General features: G+C 42.5%; 1 protein-coding gene across 12 annotated transcripts in view; it reads left to right on the forward strand.

Annotated features, from left to right (window-relative positions):
* Positions 1-21363, forward strand: part of MTCL1 (microtubule crosslinking factor 1) — a 189361-nt gene extending 167998 nt beyond the window's left edge. For 9 of the 12 annotated variants that reach the window (XM_019490559.2, XM_059724237.1, XM_059724239.1 and 6 more), the window contains 4 exons: positions 2868-3173; positions 6664-6695; positions 8196-9756; positions 20146-21363. In XM_019490559.2, coding sequence (XP_019346104.1) covers positions 2868-3173; positions 6664-6695; positions 8196-9756; positions 20146-20340 — 2094 coding nt within the window. In that variant the 3' untranslated portion in view covers positions 20341-21363. Of the gene's footprint in view, positions 1-2867; positions 3174-6663; positions 6696-8195; positions 9757-17184; positions 17243-20145 lie in introns of all 12 variants that reach the window. The other 3 variants (XM_059724242.1, XM_019490563.2, XM_019490564.2) reach the window with 1 other exon arrangement.
* The last annotated feature ends 1756 nt before the right edge of the window (positions 21364-23119 follow it).

Raw genomic sequence — 23119 nt, forward strand, 5'->3', positions numbered from 1 at the left:
CCAGCAGCCCCTGCCCATGTGGTTTGAGCCAGTTTCCACGGAAACCCTAGCAGCAGCCGCACTGTGGTAGCACAGGCTGAGGTTTTCGTAGAGATGGGCCCCAGCAGTGCTGGCTGGGTGGGAAGCTGCTCTGGGGCTGGGCTGGGATATTGCAGCAGTGACAGTGTGGTCCAGAGCCAGAGCAGAGTCGTGATCTGTAGCCTGAATGCTTCAGGCAGGGGCATGCAGGCAGCAGATCACAGCTCTGCCCCATCTCCTTGCGGTGGTGACAGCATGGTCTGGAGCTGGGGCTGAGCTGCAATCTGCTGCCTGCACACCCCTTCCTGGAGCATGTAGGCTGCATGCAGATCATGGCTGTGCCCTGACTCTGGACATGCTGTTACCGCTGCAAGATCCCAGCCTGCCCTGAAGCAGCTTCGTCCTGCCAGCACTGCTGGGGCCAGTCTCCATGGAAACCCCAGCCCTATGCTATCACAGCATGGCTGCTGCTGGGGTCTCCATGGAAACTAGCCCCAGCCATGTGGGCAGGGGCTGCTGGGAAATTTAGTCCACTGCAGGCTGAACTTTACCCACCCCTGCTGTAGAGGCAGTAAGATAGCCAGGTTCTAAAAGGGACTAGACAGATTCATGGATGATAGATCTATTAATAACTATTAAACAGAAGAGTCAGAGATGTATCTTTTGGCAGCTGGTTTAGATGGTAGATGTCAGGGAGGGTGATTCAGGCTTAACACTAGGAAAAACTTATTCATAATTAGGCTGTCCAGATTGTGGAATAAACTCCCTCCAGAGGTGGTATAATCACCTACCCTAAAAATCTTCAAGAGGAGACTGGACAGTCACCTCACTTGTTTCACCTGACCCTAGTTGTCTTTCCTGCCTAGTGCAGAGGGACTGGACCCTATGATCTGTCACAGAGCTGAGGCAATAAAGCCTCTGCTCCTAAGCTTGTTTCCTGCGAAGTCCCTTCCAGCCCCTTACAATCTATGAATCTATGAACAGGGATTGCTCACTCTGCATAGATCCAATTCAGTGCTGTTCCTCTAAAGCATCCGCTCCTGCCACTGTTGGAGATAGGCTTGGTATCAGTGAGTATGGCACTGAGGCTGAAATGGGGCTGCCAGTAAGTCTGTGCTCACTGACAGCCCAGTCCCAGGGTGAGGGGACAGGTGGGGAGCAGGCAGGCTGCACTTCCCCTAGATTGTGCTTAGTGACTATCCACCCCATAATCCCTGCTTCCCTTATCCAAGGGTAAAGAGCACAGAGGAATGTGGGATGCTGGGGAACTGAGAGTCTCTGTGTAACACTATGTTGCACTGGATCCATGTTACATGGGATGCTACAAAATATAACACTACAGAGAAGTCCCCCTTTCAGCCAGGAACATTTCTATTGTTCTTCCATCATTTTTACAGTGCTGCAGGAGCAGGCATGTGTCTATCCCCTTGACTTTTGTAGTGCTACTAAGGTGTTTGTAGCACTATAATAGTAATGTCTGTCCACAACCTCTGTGTCCTAAATGATGGAACTTATTGACTCCCTGGACCATGCAAAAAATGTTCTCAAACCCTTACAGTCAGTTTTAGCAGCAAATATAAGTTTTTAGTGACGTTCCATTATTACTAGAAATATAACTTTAGTCATGTTATAATTGTACCTTGAATGAAAATTATTTGCATAATTTATTTTTAATATTGTCATTTGTTAATCTTGACTTCCAGTTCCACCCACTATCTGGTTTTAAGAAGTGCGGAATTACTCCCTTTAATGCTTCTCATGCCAACATGTACCTTCTTTAAACACCTGTGCTCAATTCCAAACTCAAGTTTTTGACAGTGCTGTGGTATGTATTCTGCTTGTTTACCATGCAGTGGCTACAGGTTTTTAAATTTTGCTGTTGGTAAAAGAGCATTTTCAGCATCAAGAAACAAGAGTTTGGAATGAGTATTGCTAGAAAGATACAGCTCTGATATTTTTGAGTCCAAAAGAATCATGTTTGTTTTGAGACTCTGGAATGTTTCCTGAGCTTATAATTGCATTGATGTAGGATATCTTAGTGAGAGAAATTTAAATTGAGAAAAAATTGACTTTCTTCCTTTAAAAATCAGATTTATGAGAGCATTATTATTAAAAGTAATTCAAAAAATGAAGAGCAGTGTTTTGAAATCCTCTAAACAGCTCCCCATTTGGACATAAACACATACTGTATTGCTAGTATCCCTAGAGCCAAGCATTGATACAGGCCAAAGTCCAGACTAAGACTACTGCCTCTGAGTGCCATGTGTGGTATACTCATGGTAAGTTTCCAGAGAAATTCAAGAGTTTCATGGAACTGTTTTAATATTTGATTCCTGGAAAAAAAATATTCTTTCTTCTGGTCTGGTTGGATCTAATTGGGTATCTGTAAATCTTATTACCAATGCAATAATTTTCTTATTAAAATGATCAAACAAAATATTTTTTCAATGTTGGAAAATTAATTAATTTAGGAATAATCATGTTTCTAATCTGTGGTTTAAGGAACAGTAACTGCAAGCAAGCTACACCTTGCAATCAAGTATTAGTGGGTGTGATGTAGATTTTCTTCCATGCTTCTTTTCTCCCCCTGTATACAAGAGCCCACTCACAGTATTAAATTGCTGTTTCCTATTGTGGAATCTCTCATCCTCTGCATCATGCAGTCATAGAATAGTACAAGTCTGCTTATTTCTACTGAATATTTTAGAAGATGCCATATATTCTGAGCTGTGGCATTCACAATGAAGAAATAGTGTCTTGAAAAGCCGAGGTCTCTAGAAAATGCATGAAGATTTTGATGGACTACAGTTTATCTGTGGTAATTTCAGTTTTACTCTGTTCCTTTGCAGCTTCAGAAAGAAGTGAATCCACGGAGAGGAGACAGTTTCCTTTGTGACCAAAAAGAGAGTAACCTTCGTCCATTTTCAACCCAGGGGAACCTTCATGTGCCTCGTCCAATGGGGACAAGATCCTACTCTGATTCAGATGCCGTACAGTTCGATGATCAGTCACTGTCTAAACTGAAGGAAAGTGATAGATGCAGTGCCACAGAAAACCTCTTTCTTGAATCACTGTCTTTGGATTCTCCTGATGAATCTGAGGAGCCTCAGCCTCGAAGATTAGAGCAGGAGAAGTTCTTGACTTGTCTACCTGAAGTATGATTTTTTTTCCCAGTCACATCCTTAATTATACCATAATCAGGGTAGTTGTCATTAGAGGTGTACCAATACATTGGTCTGATATTGGATCGGCAGCGATATAAAGAAAGAAAATTGAGCATATCAGAAATTGACCTGATTTGGCTGATTAAATGCCCGTGCACGTGCGCAGCCACTGCACAGCACATAGGCAGCAAGAAGCTCAGTCCGGCAGTGTGAAAAGCTGCGTGCAGCTGGTAAGTCTGTTGTGGTTGAAGGGGAGGAGGAAAGGGGAGGAAAGAAGCGTGGGGTGGCAGATCAAGGCCCCTGTGGTGAGGGAGGAGTGGGGCTGGGGCTGGGGCAAGCACTGTCCAGCTGGGGTGAGGCAAGGTGCGGGACAGAGCCATGACTGTCCAGGTGGCACGAGGGAAGTGGGGTGGCTCCCACCGCTGCACACACCCTGGGAGGGCATAGGGAGGCATGCACCTCCGTGTCTGCACGGGGTGCGGGCAGGGCAGGCTGCAGCTGTGGGCTGGGGCCAGGGCGGTGCTGGGCTCTTCCTAGTGTGTGGCGGGGAGGTTTGGGCCAGGCTGCACTTGGGGCGGGTGGCGGCAGCACTGGGAGGGGGGCTACAGTGAATTTTGAGGGGCTGCAGCCCCCCCATAGCCCTCTCCCAGTGCCACCACCGCCCACTCTGAGCACAGCTTGACCCAAACACCACCCTACCATGCACCAGGAAGAACCTGGCACCACCCCAGCCCACAGCTGCAGCCTTCCCATGCCCTCCCAGGGTGTGTGCGGTGGCAGGAGCTGCTCCTCCCCACCCCACCCCGTGCTCCCTGGACAAGTCACAGCTTCGTCCCATGCCCTGCCCTGCCCCACCCCAGCTGGACAGCACTTGCCTCAGCCCCAGCCCCACTCCTCCCTCACCACAGGGGCCTTGATCTGCCCCTCCATGCCTCTTCCCTCCCCCCTCCCCTTCCACCACAGACTTACCAGCTGCATGCAGCTCTCCATGCTGTATCAGAAATCGGATTGTTATCAGCTGATATGCCTCCTTAAAAAACTGGCTATCGGTATCAGCCCCCAAAATCTCTTATCAGCACACCCCTAGCTGTCATATTGCATGTTGAATAGGTGTTAATCCTGGTAGGAAACCAGCAATTAGTTAAGTTAATCTAATGAAGCCAAAAGGGTCTTAAGAAATTCATCAGCCACAAGCCAAGGTGGAAGATTAGAAACTGACCATTTTTATTATTATTTATATTTGATTATGCATAGGTTACAAGAGCAAACACCCCTCCAGTTTTAAAAAAATGTAAAATGGCAGGGTTGTACTTTAAGAAGCGCTCAGGTCACACAGCTTCATTGTTGAAAACTACCTTATAATTCAACATCAGTAAATAATCAGTGCTACTTGAGTGACATGCTGGATTGTGGGCCGCCTTGTCTAGGGGGTGCACCCAGGATTTGAGGTGTCAACCAGAGTGGGGAAGAGTGAGCAGAATCCAGGTGCATACTAACTTGGGAAACCAGGTGGTCAGCCTGAGAACTGGGTCTAGGAGCAAGATGAGTCAGGAAGTCAGAGGGTCAGGCAGAGCACAGAGTCAGAGGGCAAGCCGGGTTGAGCAGTCAGGAGATCAAGCAGAGAACAGAGTTTAGGTATAGGCTGAGGTAGGAGGCCAAAGGATCAGACAGAGCATGGAGTCAGAAAACAAGCCAGATCAGGTAGCCAGGAGACAAAGCAGAGAGCAGACAGAACCACAGATAGGCAGTTTAGGTACGGTTGCCCAAACAGTTCCTCCTCTGGGTCAGGGGTTTATATGGGAGGGAGTAAAGGGTCAGCTGACCCTGGCTGGCCACTCCAGTGGCAGGGAGTGGGTGGATGGTCAGCCCCAAATGGAGGTTTCTGGCCAGCTTTGCTCAGCCTTGATGGTCAGCTGGAGCGGTAGCAGGAAAGAAAGAGTGGCTGCTCCAGGCAGACCAAGTCCTTGGGTTTGAGGCCATGACCTGACATTGTGTACTAGTTTGGATTGATTAATTGTGGTTCCTTTCTGTTAAAATTAATAATATAATTAAAAAATTAGCAAGCATTGGTAATATAAAGAGTCTTAAACTGATCATGTATCTGTCAGTCATGTACCCCTATATTAAGGCAAAACCCAGAATGGTCCAGTCATGCCACAGTAGGTGAACTTTGGGTCCCAGTGAAGTTTGCAGAAAGTCTAAATAATTCAGGAAATATTTTTTATTTTTTTCTTGTAGTCACTTATAAGTGTGTGTTGGTGGATGTGAGTATGGGAGTGTGTAAAAATTCATTGCCTCTCCTCAGTAGAATAGATATATTTTATGAATGGTATGGGGCAGTTCAGTGTTTATTGTCTCTCAGATGTTTTTGGAGGTATTCTTTTCTATTTCCAGCATTTTTAATGCACCCTGATATCTGAGTCAAGCTTATTTGGAGGTCTATTTTGCCCTTTTCATACATTGTTGCCCCTTTTCACAATTTTTTAAATAAAGGTTCGGCTAATGGGGTTAGGTCCCTAATGTCATTTGGGCAGACTGCTTGCCTTCAAACCATGTTTTAGAGAAACCTGTACAAACTCATTCCCTTCAGGTAAAACTGGAGCTTAATTAATGCACAAGAAAAAAATGAAATCTAGGGAATCAGGCCCCTAGTCCTTCAATATGACTCTGGATTGAGCAAAAGGTGCTATTTTTGTCTAGTAATTTAATCTTCAGGAATTTTCTTGCTTTTATGGGATCAAATCAAACCCTAAATACTAGTATTTTTTGTTTCTAAACTCATACTTTTATGTTGCTTAGTTTATATTTTGTATGTTTAATAGTAATACAGTATATAGTAATATAAATAAATACCAAAAATAACCCTAGATCAGTTGCTTAAGGAAAACCCAGTTTTAAGAAACTAATTATGGGAGCTGTCACTGGGGAATAATTGCTCTAACAACACCTAAATGCTGTTAGTAAGCTGTAGGTATTCCCCAGATGAAACAAGTAATAGTCTTCCCACACATTTAATATATCTAATTTAATGAGTTTCAACTGGTGCCATTTGTTGGTACCTAGAGAATTTATAATAATGCCTTATGTCAAAAGACCACATTTTTCTCTCTTATTGCAGCAAGGTCTTTAATATGAAACAGATTAGCTCCAAAGAGCTAATTCACCCACACAAATATGAACCAGAACTTGAATATGCACTTTTGGAGGATTGTCATGTAAAGCTCCTTGTTTCATAATCACATGGACTAGCTAAAAGTGAAGATATATTCAGATTTGGAAGTGATAGCATTCATACCTGTGTATTAAAAGGACAGTGCCCAGATATACCACTTAAATTTTTCTCTCAGGAAAGAAATTGGTCATTTTTTGAAAAAAATACTTATGGAGCTATCAGGGACAAATGGCAAAATACTTTAGGCAAAGCACTAATATTATGTGCCATGTACAGGTTCACAAATAACTTGTCTTTTTTTCGCTGCAGGAAGAAGAAGCGCACAAAGGAAATCTTCAAAGGTGAGTAAAGCTGTTGGGAAAAGCACCAGACAGCTAGCTAACTGACAAAACTTTGGACTCATTTGTGGCTTTGCCACAAACCCTGGTGTGATACAACTTTGCTGCCTCAGAACAAGACTGGAAAGCAGATAAATGGATTTACCCAGCAGTTAAATATGACACAATATAGGCCTTTTCTTCTCTTGCTAGTTACATTGGGCCAAATTCAGCCATGGGACAAATAGGTGCACTGTTGAAATGAATAGAGCAGCAGCCTGCACCAAGTCTGAATCTGACCCATCTTCATTAAAAATTTGGTGTAGAATGTTTTTTTGACTCACTACAATACCACACTATAAAAATAATCAAACTTACTGCTTACAGACATTTAAAAAAAACCCAAAACAGTGCTTTACTTTAAACTCTGTACACCCTTGCACCAAGCCCAGCACATGTCGAGAAGAGACATTGCATTAGTTTGACCTGGCTCGCCCAACCTCTGTATAGATAGGGCGCTTCAGCAGGGCTTTTTTGGTGCTTTTATCTAATAGCTGATTTAACCAGTTTTTAATAAAAGCTCAAAAAGCCCTGCTGAAGCACCCGATCTATATAGTTCAGGTTGAACTATTGCACTGCTTCTTCTAGTAAAGAACTTTTTGTTTTGTTTTTTCCATGTTTGTCAGCAGCCTTTGTTACTCATGGTCAACCCATCTAGTCTGAATTTGCTTATTGAGTGTGCATAGATAATTAGGATGATTTACATTTATATAGTCTTTTCCATCCAGAATGATTCCAGTGTGTTATGACTTTCCTTACAGTCAAGCAATCAAAAGAGTCAATTAGATACTTTTACTTTCTATAAATTAACAAACTTTATGGAAGCCCAAAAATTCTGTGTAATATACCACAGTTTCTCCACCAGTTAGATGTTTGCTTTTGTTAAGTTGCAGCATGAGCCAAACTCATGAAATAAGGTAAATATGACAGACTTAAGGCTCAGAGGGCTGAGAAGTATCACCTGCCTGTGAGGGCTCACTGACTTCAATGATAGTTGTAGTACCCAGTACCACTCTATTCATTTCTGCCATTTGCATCTTTAAAAAATATGCCTCCTGATGTTATAGAGATTAATTTTAATGGATAATGTACGTTTAAATTCATAGATTCATAAAGTCTGTTCTAAAGCTATGTATTTTAAATGTTTTTCCTCAAGCAATAATGCTTGAGAAAATAATAAAATAAGAGGCATGAATTAAGTGTTTCTTACATTTAATGACCCATCAGGCCTGTTTGCATTATACAGCAATTCAAAAAGCAATAAAAGGAATTTAAGAAAAAAGGAAATGGTTTTGTACATGTCTTGATAAGGATGCTTGGGATCCATGTTTTGTTCTCTCTTAAAGTAGAAATGATTCTATAGCAGTGTTCAGCTGAGGCTGATATTTCTTTAATATTTCTATAAGCATTTGCAGTATTAATTAATGTGTTAATGTTAATTAATATTTGCGTTTCTCTCATCAGGGCAATGTCTGTTTCCTCCATGTCAGAGTTCCAACGTTTGATGGATATTTCTCCATTCCTTCCTGATAAGACCCTGCCATCTTCTAGCAGCAAAGATGATATAACACCTCCCCTGTCCCCTGATGATCTGAAATACATTGAGGAATTCAACAAAAATTGGGATTACAGTAACCCAAGGAACCACAGTGGGACTACAGAAAAGCCCACAGAAGCCTGGGCAGAAAGGACAGAGATTGGAAAAGGAGGGAGTGACCCAAGTTCAGATCCATTCCAAGCATCATCATGGTACCTCACCACCAGTGTCACTATGACAACAAATACTATGACCAGCCCAGAACACTGCCAGAAGCAACCTTTGAGGAGTCATGTTGTAACAGAAAAAACAGGAGTTAGGGTCTTTCACAGTCCGCCACTTGTCCGTAGGTTTGATAATTCAATGATAGGTGGCAATGAAGGGAAAAAGCAGGTTGAGCCGGACTTTTTGTTTTCTGTGACCAAAGCAATTGGGAGCATTGGTGAAACAAGAGGTGCTTCCTCAGATGTGTTTGGCAGATGGTCTTGTGACCTCACCAAACACCGTAAAGAATTTCTGGAAAGTGGTCTTCATCCCATTGAGCGTCCGATTTGCACTACTGTGGGCTTTGCATCACCCTTGCATAGCCTGGAGTTGTCCAAAAACATGAGTGATGATATGAAGGAGGTAGCTTTCTCTGTCAGAAATGCAATACGTTCTAATTCTAATTCAGCGGAGCCTCAGTTTAAGGACACAGCTTGTCAAACCAATGGTGTGAGAACAACAGGAACGCAGACCACCCAGACTATCAGTGTTGGCCTGCAGACCGAAACCTTGCGTAGCATCACCAGCAGTCCACACAAGTGTCTGACACCAAAGGGGGGCTCCACACCTGTCTCATCACCATCTAGAAGCTTAAGGAGCAGGCAAGTGGCCCCTGCCATTGAAAAGGTCCAGGCCAAGTTTGAACGTACTTGTTGTTCTCCAAAATATGGTTCTCCAAAGTTACAAAGGAAAATCCTTCCAAAAACAGATCAGCCAAATAACCGGGCTTTACCAGGTACACCTCAGAAAGGATTCAGTGAGTCAGCTTGGGCAAGGTCAACTACTACAAGGGAGAGTCCAGTTCACACCACCATTAATGATGGCCTCTCCAGTTTGTTCAATATTATTGACCACACTCCAGTCTTTCATGAGACTTTCCAAAAATGCACCAGGTCTAGCAGTCGCTCTAGGTCAGCAGAACCCAGGTCAGACTTGGGGCCTATGCAAGAAATGTGTGCAAGTGCCCGTGGTAGATCACCCAGTCCCCTACGTTTGGGTGCAGAGATGCAAAAAGAAGAAGGGGCTGAGGTGGCAAGCATCAGGCAGGACTTATCTGCTCCTCCAGGATACACACTTACAGAAAATGCTGCCAGGATATTGAATAAGAAACTTTTGGAGCATGCCTTAAACGAAGAAAAAAGACTAGTCTCACACAGCCCGCCAAATCTTAGCAATGACAACAGCACAGGAGAAATAATCAAAATAGAACAAGGGTCCATTGAGGTAATGAGTTATTTTTCCTGCAATATTTTTTTCATTGTCTTTAAGGAAATGTTATCAGAGCTTTTATTATTCTAAGTGTTTATCTTTATTCTTTTGGTACTGTGGTATCACCTTGGAGCACCAGCCATTGACCCATTGAGTATTAACTGTACAAAACAGGAAAAAAAAGATCTGTCTCAATTCTACAGAGATTACACTAACGTATAAGTAAAGAAAGAAATGTAAGTGCACAAATGCTAGTGGCTCTCCCCCATCACATGTCAGCAATCAGGGTTTCTTGTCATTAAGCATATTGGTAATTATGGATGGTCTAGAAAAACTGCATGTTTGGAGGGGATTTTTATCATGAAAGAAATGGTAGCATATATCATTTTCCAAACCAGCACAGACAATTTGTTTTAACAAATCCATGTTAAAAGTAGTGCCTACAATAGATTTCCCTTCTCACACCATGACCAAAAAAACAGGAGTACCTACAATGTCACTTTTCTGGATATTTTGTAATAAGCTTGGCTCTGCTGTATAGATTCTCAATATCAATGTGATCGAATGGCATCAATCTTGAAAATGTATTCGTGCAGCCTTGCAAAATTATCATAAAAAATGACCACTCAAGGCCCAAGCCTACTATAAAGAAATAAATATCCATATTTTATTCAACTTTCAAAAATTTACCAATCGTAATTTATCCCATCAGGTATACCTAAATGTTCTGGGTCAGATCTCCTCCTACAGGCAAAAAAAATGAGGGGGAATGCAAAGTTGAACTAATGCTTAATTATGGAATGATCTTCTATTACTGGTTAATGTTTATGGAGAAATGTGTGGTGTAACAATTTTTTAAGTGTCTTGACCTCTCTAAATATCTCAACCCTCTCAGCTGGATTCTAAGTTTAGCATGGTACAGAAACAACGCTTGCCAATGATTGATCTATGGTTAGATTCTATGCCCATTTTGTCCTTTTCATATCACTCCAGTAACTCCATTGTGTTCTAGCAGTCCATGGTTACTTAGGACAATGGACAACTGGGTACAAATTGGAATAATTCTGAGTCTCGTCTAGGCAGTGCAAAAAGATTGAACCAGGGGCTGAACTGGTCCCTGGCCAGCCCTAGGATAGGGTGGTGACAGAAGTATCATAAAGGTGAGTTGGAGGTTTGGGTAGATGTCTAATACTGCTGCCAGCAGATTTCTCAGCTATTGCTTATGCAACAGATTATGAGAAGAAAGATGAGTCTTCCAGAGGTACCCTTGGATGACTGATGATTCCTGCCCTTGGGTGACTTAATTCTATTTTAGATATCCCAGAAGGAAATATTGTATATTAGCTCTTCTGCCCTACTCATTTTTTCTTGAGTGTTACTTCAGGGCTCAATGCTGTCTTTCCTCTCATGGATGTGAGACTGTTAGCAGAATTTGTGAGGAAGTACTAGGTGAAGTGTTTTCAGTTTGCAAATGTTATCTAGCTCCATACCTTCATTTCCTGTCCAACCTGAAGTGTGTGGTTGAATGCTGGCCAGACTTTATGCAGATAAAAGTAGAATGATTATGGTGATTATGATGATTATGGCAGTATGGTATAAAGCAGGGTTCAGCAACAAACAGTCCATGGACCTACTGGAGGATTTTGCCTCTGCCCACACCCATGCTGGGGTTGGGCAGTGTGGATCTGCGTTGGGCTGGGCCACTGGAAACTGCGCCCACATCACTACCACTTCCCATCCCCTGCTCCCTGGGTGCAGCTTCCAAATGACAGAGAACTGAGTGAAAAAGTAATGAAAAGCAGTGGCAGCAACATGGACGCAGTTCCCAGCTGCCCATCCCAAGTATAGCTCCCCATGAGTTGGCAGCTGTGCTCCCACCCCAACTGTGAAGTGGGGGGCTGGGAATAGCAGTGGTGGTGCTCGCGCAGCATGCAGCTATCTGGCCCTGGCACAGGTAGAGGCAACCCACACTTGCTGCTGATGTGCTGCCAAATCTACCCAGTCCACACTGGCCTGGACCTGAGTTGTTCCAGCCTCAGCTTGAAAAGGTTGCTGGCCCCCAGCTAATTAAAGTACTGTTAGGACCTTAGCCACCAATAAGTGAGGAGTACTGAGCTCAGCATGAGCTAATTTAGCTTGTCAGTAAGCATTTTTGTGATGGTAGTATAGATGCCCACTGTCTCCCCTTGTTCCCCTGAGATCTACACAGCTAGAGTTGAAACACCTGTGGCTAATAAATGAGGGAATTGTTGGTAAGGATGCCTGTTCTCATTCAGGACCCCTCTAATTTACAGGTTCACTCTTACCTTCCCCAGATAGCCTTGATTCATTGACCTTTTAAGTCATGGCTTTATGCCCATTTGGGAAAGCTGGATTCTGGGAACATGAGTTGTGAGAGAATTTGATCTGCAATTTTGTTGTTGTTGTGATGGACTTAAATAGATGAAGATTGCATCTCTGTTGTTTGTACTGAATGTTCTTATAAATGACAGCAGAGCATCTAGTGGTTCTTACCATTTTCAGACTCAAGTCACCCATCACTAGACTCAAGGCACCCCTCAAAAGTCAGCTCTTAACTTTCACTCATTTTTTGACTATGAAAAAACAGTAGAGCAGTAATTCTTAATCAGGGTGCCATGGTACCCTAGAGTACATTGAGATCCTTTCAGGGGTTTCATGGGGTGCCACACAATATTAACACTGTTAGGTATATAAACATGATTCACAAGGTAAACCTAGAGATTTCAAATAAGAATTTATGGTTTTAAAAACACCATGACATATTGTGATCTTTCTGAGTTCTTTGCAACAGAAGAACTGCTGTTGAAATCTGTGGGGTTTTTTGTGAATTATATGTATATATTTGCACACATAACAGTGCTAAAATTGCCTGGCACCCTTATCTCATGGTACCCTGGCTGAGGATCATTGATCTAGATCCTGGGATAGGTACCTTCATGTTTAAGGAGACATATACCAGCAGAAAGAGAGAGTTAAACATAAACAAATTTGAAATTTTTACTTGTAATAAATGATGGAGTTTGGGGTTTATGCACACACCTCAGAATAAATGAGTAATGAAAGGAACAGCTTCAGTGATTTGGATTATTCTGGCTATTTATATAGTTTATGTTGAATTGAAAATCCAAAATATTGATGATGGATTACAGTTCTCTAAAGTTTAATGTGTAAAAATATGCTTTGTACTGTCACAGTTTCATCTCAGCTTTGCCTTCAAGACATCAGTGAAAGCTAAAATTCCCCAGCTGTACCTTTAAATGTCTCAACTGATTTCAAATACATGAAAACTTGTAGCACATCACCACAAATTTTCTGATTAAAGTAAGAAAGAAAAACTTAATCCTGACTTCAAAATCTGGAGCATGACGTGGTGAGAGTAGTGCCTAATATAATTTACTGGACATTTATTTATAGTGCTTACGCAGATAAGTGCAGATATTTTGAGAATTTTCAAATACCCTTTGCCTAGAGGGGCACATCTTTCCAAATGGCTAGACAGTAGACTGCACAGCCCTGCATAGAAGGTGTTACAGGGTGTGTAGCAGCCTGTAACCCTCAAATAATCTGTGAGAGTTCTCCCAGGTTTGTCCTCCTGATAGAGAAACGTATGCAGAGCCAGGTGTACAGACATTTGAATGCTGAGGCCCTGAAGAGTGGACAGTTTGCAGTGCAGTTGTTAGGGGGGCAGGGGAGAAGGGAGGGGTAAGGACCGCCACCCTCCCCCCCCCCCGCACACATCTCAGCATTCTCTACTGGCTCCCTTAGTTTGCCTCATGACAGATGTCAGTAGTACATAGGGCAGCTTGATTGGTTGCCCCAGACTTCCCAGAAGTACCCATTTTTATTCTGGGAGACAAAGCCTGAACATCTGTACTGTCATGGTTTTTCCTGGGAGAGCAGCAACTCTTCCCCAAAGAAATGAATGTCTGTACAAGGCTGCAAAGCCACACTGCCTCAGGGAAAGGGAGGCAGCAGGAAGAAACTGTATCAGGAAGGTAAGAGTTTCTTTTGGAGCTTCTCACATACGCTGATGTTACACAGTGTATTCCATCTGTTCCCTCAGTGCACCAGCTTGACTCTGCAGTTGGTAGATGAGAATACCATCTTCCTGCCTTCTTACCTTGCTCCCTACTTTTTGGGACCTGGTTATCTGGTAGGGATTAGGAAGAAGCATACCTCCATTTTCTAGAATGCAGGGACTAGCTTGGGAGGCCTGTGAACTGCTGCAAACAAGGAAGAGGAGGCTCCTTGCTTCTCCTCACCTGGCCCTGAGGAAACATTTGGGTTTAAAGGTAGTTCTCTAGCTGCATGGTTTTACAGCAGGGGTGGGCAAAATATGACCCGTGGGCCAAATGTGGCCTGTGAGGCCATTCTATCCAGCCCACGGGGCCCCTAAAAAATTTAGAAAATTAATATTTCTCTGCCCTTGGTTCCTGTCAAAAATTACAGGAATGAAGGGCAGTAGGACCCAGGGGAAGCCTCAGCAGGGCCCACCTTGCCCCACCCTCTCAGCCGGAATACCCAGCCAGGGCTTCTGGCCCTTCCTCCGTCCCGTGGCTGGCGCCCCACGCTGCAGCCATTTGCAGCCTGCACAGGGCTGCCTGTGCCTGCTCAGGACAACCCCACGTAGGTTGCAAGCGGCTGCAGTGCAGGGTGCCGTCCACGGGGCGGGGGAGGGGCCCCTTTTTCCCAGGCTCCTTCCCTGCATGGAGGAAAGCGGCCCTTCCCTACCCCGTGGCCGGTGTTCCCTGCTGCAGCTGCTCACAGCCCATGCAGGGCTGTCTGGAGTAGGCACAGGCAGCCCCAGGCGGGCTGCGAGTGGCTGCAGTGTGGGTTGCTGGCCACGGGTTGGGTGAGGGGCTGCTTTCCCCACCCCTGCTCTCCGCACCAGCTTGTAACCCGGCCCCACTACCAGCATGGGCCCCACACGACTCCGGGCTCTCCCGTCAGGGTTGCGTGTGGTGACAGCAGCTGTGGCCCCCCCGCTTGCCAGGCTGGGAAGTGTTTGCCACTGCCATCTGTGGGCTGCCCAGCACGTGAGCTTCGGGCGGGCACCAGCAGCCAACACTGCCCAGTGTGGCACGTGGGGAAGCCACAGCTGCTGCTGCCGTGCAAAGCCCTGACAAGTGAGCCTGGAGCCGGTGCAGAGCCCAGGCTGGCAGCAGGGCCAGGTTACAAGCTGGTGCTAAGCACAGGGAAAAGTGGCACCTCACTTGCCCCATGGCCAGCACTATGCAATGTAGCTGCTTGCAGCCGACGTAGAGCTGCCTGTGCCTGCTCAGTACAGCCCCACATGGGCTGCGAGCAGCTGCAGCAGGGAGTGCTGGCCATGGGGCAGGCAAAGGGCCACTTTTCCCCATGCTCAGCACCAACTTCTTCCCTGCCAGCGAGCAGGGGGTCAGGGCTGTGCACTGCCTCCTGCCTGTACCGCAGGGCTGGCAGGCACTGGCAGTGAGTGGGTGGGGAGACAGCAGGAGCATGGGGCCTGTACCAGTGTCCCAGGGCCAGTGCTGGCAGGGCCCAGAGCAGGGGGGCAGGAGCGCGGGGTCCCAGCCAGCAGGGCTCTATGGAGCCGGGCCAGCTCCCCCTTCTCCCTGCTGGTGCAGCCCAGCCTGGCTCCACAGACCCCTGCCAGCCTGTGCCCTGCTTTGGGCCCCACCGGTGCTGGCCCTGGGACAGGGGACCAATGTCCCAATGTCTTGGGACCAAAGACATTGGGATATTGGTCCCAAGATGGTGACCAGGGGCGGAGCTCCTGTCAAGGGGCGGGGCTACGCATGCAGCCCTCAACAGCCTGCCAAAACTGGGTAGGCGGCCCTCTGCCCGAAATAATTGCCCGCCCCTGGTTTACAGCCACCGAGTGTCCTGCCATCTCCCAGAAGTGTGTGCAGACTCTCCTGAAAGAGTAATTTTGTGAACTCCACTCTAATGTCTTGACATTCCAAAGTGCAGTGGTGTTTGACAAGATATATTAATGTAACATAGATTTATTGTTGGAAATCAAACTGTAAGTTTAGGAACTGAATATATCTTGGGTTACTGAAGGATTACACTGCCCAAATCTATTTGTGCTAATCGAGATTCCTCAGTGTAGTGACTAATCCTCACCTAGAAGGCATACTGTGCTCAGTGCCCCAGGAGTCTTCCAATGACTTTTCCACAAACGTTTCTGGCCAGCAGAAGTGGTCATAGCACCAAAGATAGCATGCCTTTCTTTGCACTCATAGCATGATGTATTAAAGATTTTATAACCTGCATGGAGCTCCAGTTGGTGGCTTATTGTTTTTTGCTCTTCTCTCTTTTTTCTCTTTTTTCTTTTCTTTCCTTTTCTTTTTTTTCTTTTTTCTTTTGAGCTTCTGAATGTTCTAATTATTTCTTCTTACATTTCTGCTGAAAATATTGGAATCTGTTTAATATATATATGCAGAGAGTAGCAATAGCTCTGTGTTTTCATTGCAACTTGCCTGGAGCTTCCTACAAACAAATCATATCCACCCGATGCAATCTAACGGTGCTTAATCCTGCTAATTCACTAAACCACTATCTTAATAGGCCATCGTGGGGTTTTTAAATATCACCATTGAAAATGCATTCTAACTTGTATAACTTTAGTTGATTAGCCACACAAAAGCCTCCTGAAGATTCATTTTTCTGGGTTGGCAAAGACTTTAAGAATATCGCAGAAATTACGTGGTCGTATTGCAGCTTGGGAACAGAAAACTCTCCTTGGACAAATATAAGAGAAGCCCTCCGTTTCAGCCAGGGAAAAGACTGTATCTGCTGTGTTCTCTTTTTCTCCTCTCTTCAGAATAATTGTTTCACACATGTAGCTGGACAATTCAGAAATTGGAAAGAATTAAAAGGGAGGGAAGGGAGTGTCAAAATTAAAGTGCTTTTTCTTCAGCTGGTCCTTCCTTTTACTGTCATTTTTACACAGCAATAAGATGGAAAGGTGAAGCAAATACATGTAATCAAAGCTTTATGTGGCTTCTAAGTAACATGAAACATCAATGGGTTTTCTTTTAATGATTTATCAGGCAAACTCACTTCATAGCAAAGAAGAAACAAAAATATTTAATCCTACTGTATCCCTCCTTCATAGTAACCTTGTTTGTCCCTGACCTAAATCAGAATTGGCACAGACTAATATGCATCTTGCTTCACTTAGAAGGAATGCTTGAATTATTTAATAATCCCATCCACTTCTAAGTCAGTGATAGGGTTGTTGGGCTTTTGTTTTCTTTTGTTTCTCTTCTCTAAATTTATCACTTTTTTCTATTTTATTTACCTGTAATATGGTAACATAATCTGAGTGGGTAGCGGCACCTGAAGACTTCTTCCTTGCTGACTATAAGCCTTCGTTTAAAAAAATATATATTTCCAACCTACTTGCTTTCTTTTTTTTCTGTCTGTTCTGTCCAGAACCAAACTGTCTTACTAACTGCCCCCTGGGGACTCTAACCCTGCCTGCCTCACTGCTGTAAGTTCTTTCTACCTTGTTTCCCCAACTTGAGTTTTGAAACTTTGGGTTAGTGGAGAGATGTAAATAGCAATATTAATTGACACAACAAGATATAAGACAGCCAGGACTTCCAATAACAGCTGAGTCTGTACAGTTCTACCCTTGAAATATTTCTTACTGTCTTAGAATAGTGTTCTTTGGAGAAGCCTATTCTGTATACTCCCATTATTATGTGGGATGTGAACACAGATGGTTCCTATTAGCCTTTTTGACAGTTAAAGGGACACTGTTAGATCAAATTTGGCCCCAAATTTAGTTTCATAACAGTAAGCTTTTCCAAAACCTAAGACCAATACAGGTGCATCTGTTTGTTTTCAAATTTCTGGTGGAAATGTTTCAGAAAAAAATACACAGTCCTGCAATATTTTCCATTTTAATATGGCAGTAGTCTCTCAGTGCATGAAAAATGAATCTAACTAGAAACTGAAAACTGAAATTATCCCTTTTTTCAGTGTCTTAAGTTTAGCAATATGAAAAAAAAATCAGCCATTGTAGTAAATAGCCAAGTGGAAATTAAAATTTGAAAACATTTCAGTTTCAGGTATCTTTGGTAGCTGCATTTGTTGAGTAAGAACATTTTGATTTATAAAATATGTTTGACAGTGTCCTTTTAATGGCTTAATTTCCTTGTACATTCAGAGAGAGGAAGTACAGTTAATGTAAATAAGGTTAATGTACATTTTACCATGACTTCTAGAGGAAATTGACTTTGCAGCCAACATATTAAAAGATTATGCTGCCTGTTTCTTGTGTGCCCTGGAGTCACAGGAATTGCTTGTGCCATGAGTGTTGTTGTGTATATGTGTACAGGGCAGATCAGAATGAGCTGCGCTTCACCAGGGCTTTCTGTAAAAGCTGACCAGCATTTATGGAAATATACATAGGTTCATCTGAATTGGGAGATTTCTTTAAAAACAATTTTGCCTCTTACAATGCCATCTCATTCAGACAATCATAGCTAGGTTAGGATAGCCAAAAGCAAACCAAACATTAATTAAAACTTGTTGTTTCAAAAGAGACTAAGTCACAAACCAGGAAAAATGTAGCCTCATCTCATCCCGTGGTGCCTCCTGCAGGTATGGCTGAACATACGGACTTCTGTTAGCAAGGCTGAGCCCAGTGGCAGATTTCACATACCATATGTTCCTTGAGGCACAATGGGATAAGGTGAAGTAAGGACACAGAGGCAGTGTCCTTACTAGTATTGATTTTATACTTCAACCTTTAATGTCATTTTTACAGACGGCTATTTTTTAACATTTACAGCACAAACGTGTGTGCATGTATGTGACTGCAGAGCTCATTGCTAACCAGCGCTTCTGTCATTTCCCTTAGTCCTTCTACCAGGCAATATATTGAGGGCATCTCAGTATAATATTATTCTGAGTGGTAATTTGGTAATGCTGAATCCCTTTTTGGCTATACACTGTGAAAAGCATATGAGGTTGGCCTTTCTCAGAGGCTTCCCAATTTCTGGTGAAGCGCTCTCCTCTACAACATAGACACACATGCTGTAGGCTGTTTCTGCAATGCCCCTCTTAGCTGTCATTCTGTCTTTCTTCCATTCTACAACATTCACCTTCTTCCTTTCCAAAGTGATCATCTAAGATAGTTTTATAGCACATCATCTTGCTTATTCACTGCCAGTCATACTCTGTTACCTAATAGAATATTCTGAATGTTTGGTCACTTCTCCCTCTCTGTCCATACATTGCATGGCATGATATATATTACATTCTTCACTTTCTAATTTATACTTCAGATGCTTTTTTTCTTTTTCCCCTTGGCTTATCCCATAGCTCTTACCTTATATCTTGTAGCCTGTAAACTCCAACTTCATATTTCAGAGTTTACATTCTGTTTTTACTATTGTAACTTGCTCTCTCCAGTGATCTCTTCCTCTGTGTATACATTACTATATGTTGACAAACTCAGCTGATTTGCTTTTGTATTTTCTGATATACAGTAACTCTCAGAAATGTATGATTTTTGCTTTGGCAGAGCAAGGCAGCCTTGTTTTATATAATCTATCATTCTGATGTAGTAGGCATGCAAAACTGCACATGCAGTCTGACTTTTCTGGGAGAGAAGTCCATGTTAGAAGTAATTATCAACTCAAATATAAATAGGATGCCAGTGTGAAAAATCACAATTGCAGTTTGTCTCTAATTACACAGAATGTCTACAGATCCTGCTGGAGGGAAACATTGGTGAAGTAGATTTGAAGTAAATTAAGTTTCTGACCCGCAGATTTTCTTCCGTGTTGCAGCAGTGAAGATGCATCTTTAACCTAGAACACCAGTGCTTATAGCCCAGGTTCAGTCACAAACTGAAATGCTATACATATTCAATTCAAATTTTTAGGCAAGCCTCATATTTAATGTAGATGAAAGAAGTAGATGAAAGAAGTAACTAGTCTTATATTCTGTTCTCTCCAGCTAAAGATATCTTTGCTGCATTTCAGGCTGTGCTCTGAAGCGCATCCAATTTTGAACTCCCTTGAAAATGCAGTAACTGGCACTTTTTCCCAGTTTCACAGTTGGAAGCACTACAACAGATAGTGGATTTTATTGAATTATCATGTAAATCTATATGTTTTTAATTTCTTTTTCTTTTTAGCCAAGGAATATTAGTAAACAAAAGTTTGTCAGCTGCTTCAGTCCATCCAGTCTCTTTCATTCTTTCCTTTTCTATTCATCATAGATATAAATACAAATACTTAGCTGAAAGAAGTTGGCTGCATGCTTTTGTTCTTTTGATACAATGAATCCTTAGCTTTGGGTTGTTTTGTGTTCCCATTGCACATCCAAATGGGCAATATACGAGTCACTAATTCTGTTTTCCATCTCTTCGCTGCAAAGGAACTACCTTGTTCCGCATTAGCTCCGTCCCTAGAATCCTGCTTCTCCCGGCCAGAGAGACCAGCAAATCGGCGCCCACCTTCAAGATGGGCATCACATTCCCCTACTGCCTCACAGTCTCAGTCAACCAGAGATTTGACTTCCTCTGAGGAATATGGAAGCAAGGAGTCACCAATGGAGAACCCAAACCAGTGATGCAAGCTTGCATGAATTATCGTGAGAATAATTCACTGTACTTTGCATATTAGCACCATCACCATGGCCAGTCTCTGTTGACAAGGAGGGATCTAGTTATAGAGGTCAAAGAATGTTTTAAAATTCAGCTGCTGAATGTCCAACCTGTGAAACAGAGATGTTTCTAGAATGAAACAGTTAATGTGCCTGTAATAACTTAATTTTTTCATAGCTCAGAAAACTATTTTTGTCTCCATCTTTTCTACATACAGTATATTAACAAGAAAGGTAAAAATGATATAAAGATAAAGAATAAGGTTTAAAATAAATTGTACATTATGTTTTAAGGGAAATTGAATGCGTGCTCTCTCTCCAAGTACTGACTGCCTTTTTGTTATATTTGCACTGTTACGTTTTGGATTTTGGTTTTTTGGGGGATTCAGGAGTTATTTTTCCATGTAAAACTAGGGTCTTTTCTTAAGTTAATTTTATTCTATTTTCATGTCAGTGTTACCTATTTTTTAAAAAGTAAGGTTCTTGAAGGTGCTTCATATATCTGAAGCGGTAAATTTTAAGTAGTGAAGAAAGCCATTAAGCTAGTTGACTAGAAATGTATTAAATAAGCTGGAGGGAAATACAGGTAAATACAAGAAAACAATTATAAGAATGCCTCAGAAAGTCTTAGCTGTATAATACACGTACAATACTTGACTTGCATGCCTTTGGGTTCCTAGCACTTTCGTGCATGTACATATTGCTACTGTACTCCTACCATCACATAAATGTGAGTCGATCTGTTTCACTGTAATACTGTTGTGAATTTACCTGTACTGTACTTTTACTGTTGGTATTCTTGCATTGACTATACAAAAATTTTTAAATTATTGTTAACAGTTCAACTGGCTCTGTACAGTGTTTACTGAGAACTTACTTTGTTTTGGGAAAACATTGAGAACTCTGGGCATACTAAATTGTAGCTGGTCTTGTTTAAGAGTCTGTTGGAGACCATGTGAAGTGGAAATAAAACCCTGAGTATTTACAGACTGCTGGAGTGCTTTAGAATGGTTATTTATTTTTGAAGTTGTGCCCCCCCATGACCATATGGTTCCAAAACCTTCCTTATTTATAGACCTACAGAAGGGATGGAAACAAATTTAAGTAAAGGAAGTAAGTGTATATATTTCCTTTGGGACTGCTCCAGTGCCTGGTGTACAGACACACATAGCCCCCTGACTTCAGTGGGCCTTCTATCAGGTTGTATATGTAAATTATGATAGAGCACATTTAGAGGAGTTCTAGATTTCCCTGATGCTGTTTAGAAAACATCTGATTCACTAGGATGACAGAGCCTTCCTTCCCTACCCCTTTGATAATATTTTTATTGTGGTTTGCAATCATTTATAAGTGAGAAAGCAAGCCCACTTATCAGCTATTGCATGTAATATAAACAACTAAAAACACAGTTTTATGGCAGGCAGGCTGCATGTTGGTCTGGTATGAAATCTCAGCTCTAAGAAAACCAGTGATGTTACAGAGAAACAAACAAAACTATAGCTTTACTAGCAGCTGCTGAGAGTCATTTAAGTGTCTATGCAACCAAGTACTCAAACCACTACCATATTAGATAACTGTGAGACTTTAGATATCTTCAGCCTGATAAGAGGTCCATTTAGCCAGATCAGTTTCAGAATGTAACTGATGCCTAGTGTCTGTCTGTGGCTAGAGGGTTGAAATTTTTGTAGGACCAGTCATCTAAGCAGCCTGGGACTCCTAATAGCCTCCTTGGTTATCTGTGTAAAGGGATTACCTTCTTCACTGCTCCTCTAGACACATAATGATGGTCAGAGTTCTAAAGAGTTTAATACAGCTATTAAATGAAAATGCCCTTTAAAAACAAAACTATGCCAGGGACCACAGTTCAGGACAGCTCCCAAATGCACATTCTATCTGAGGCCTTTCTTCTACCCGTCAGGACACTGATCATGCCACCTCAGTTAGCACATTGATTAGGACAATGGTTGTTCATCTGATTTACATTTAGAAATGTCACCTCTAAGTCCCCATCAGGAAGATGCAGCCAACTCAGGTACTGAATGAAAATCATTACTGTCCAATGGCTGTTTAAGCTATATGGTGATTTAGTAGCTTTATTCCTGCTCATAAGAAACAGTATTCTTATAAAAATGAAATAACAACAAGCCTTATGTGGTAGTGTTCACTGAGAGAAAGGAATGAATGAACAATGAAACTGACTCTCACTTTCTTTCTCAGAACGGGTCCTTCCAGGTCAGAACTGAAGTACCTTGATAAGGAAGGGAGGAAATCATGCACGGCTTCTGCCTTTGCTGTCCCTTGTTTTCAGAATGAATAGAGGTTATCCATCCCAGAAGCCCAGTTTAGGTCCTTCATGAGCTTCAAGAAAAATACCTTGTGCTGTACTGACAATGTATCTCTACAATTAAACTCTTCAAAGTAGATCTAGTGGAAATTTTCCAAAAGTTCAGCTATCAACTAAAAATAATGACAACTGCTCAACCTTTTTAATTTGCTTTATGCACTACCACTTTTCCCCCAGTGTCCCCCACTTTTTCCCAATGTCTACTTTTCCCCCAATCATCAAACAGTCATACTTAAGATACTGCAGTTAATGCCACAGTCTTTTCATAAGACATAGCTTCACAGCCTCTAATACCTCTACAGAGTTAACTATCTATTTGAGGTTTTGCCCACTACTGTATTATGTACCAAATGTATCAAATATATGTTTTTATGTAAGAAAAAAATATTTAAAATTATTGCA

Source organism: Alligator mississippiensis, chromosome 3, assembly GCF_030867095.1.
Source record: "Alligator mississippiensis isolate rAllMis1 chromosome 3, rAllMis1, whole genome shotgun sequence".
In the NCBI taxonomy this organism is placed as follows: Eukaryota; Metazoa; Chordata; order Crocodylia; family Alligatoridae; genus Alligator; species Alligator mississippiensis.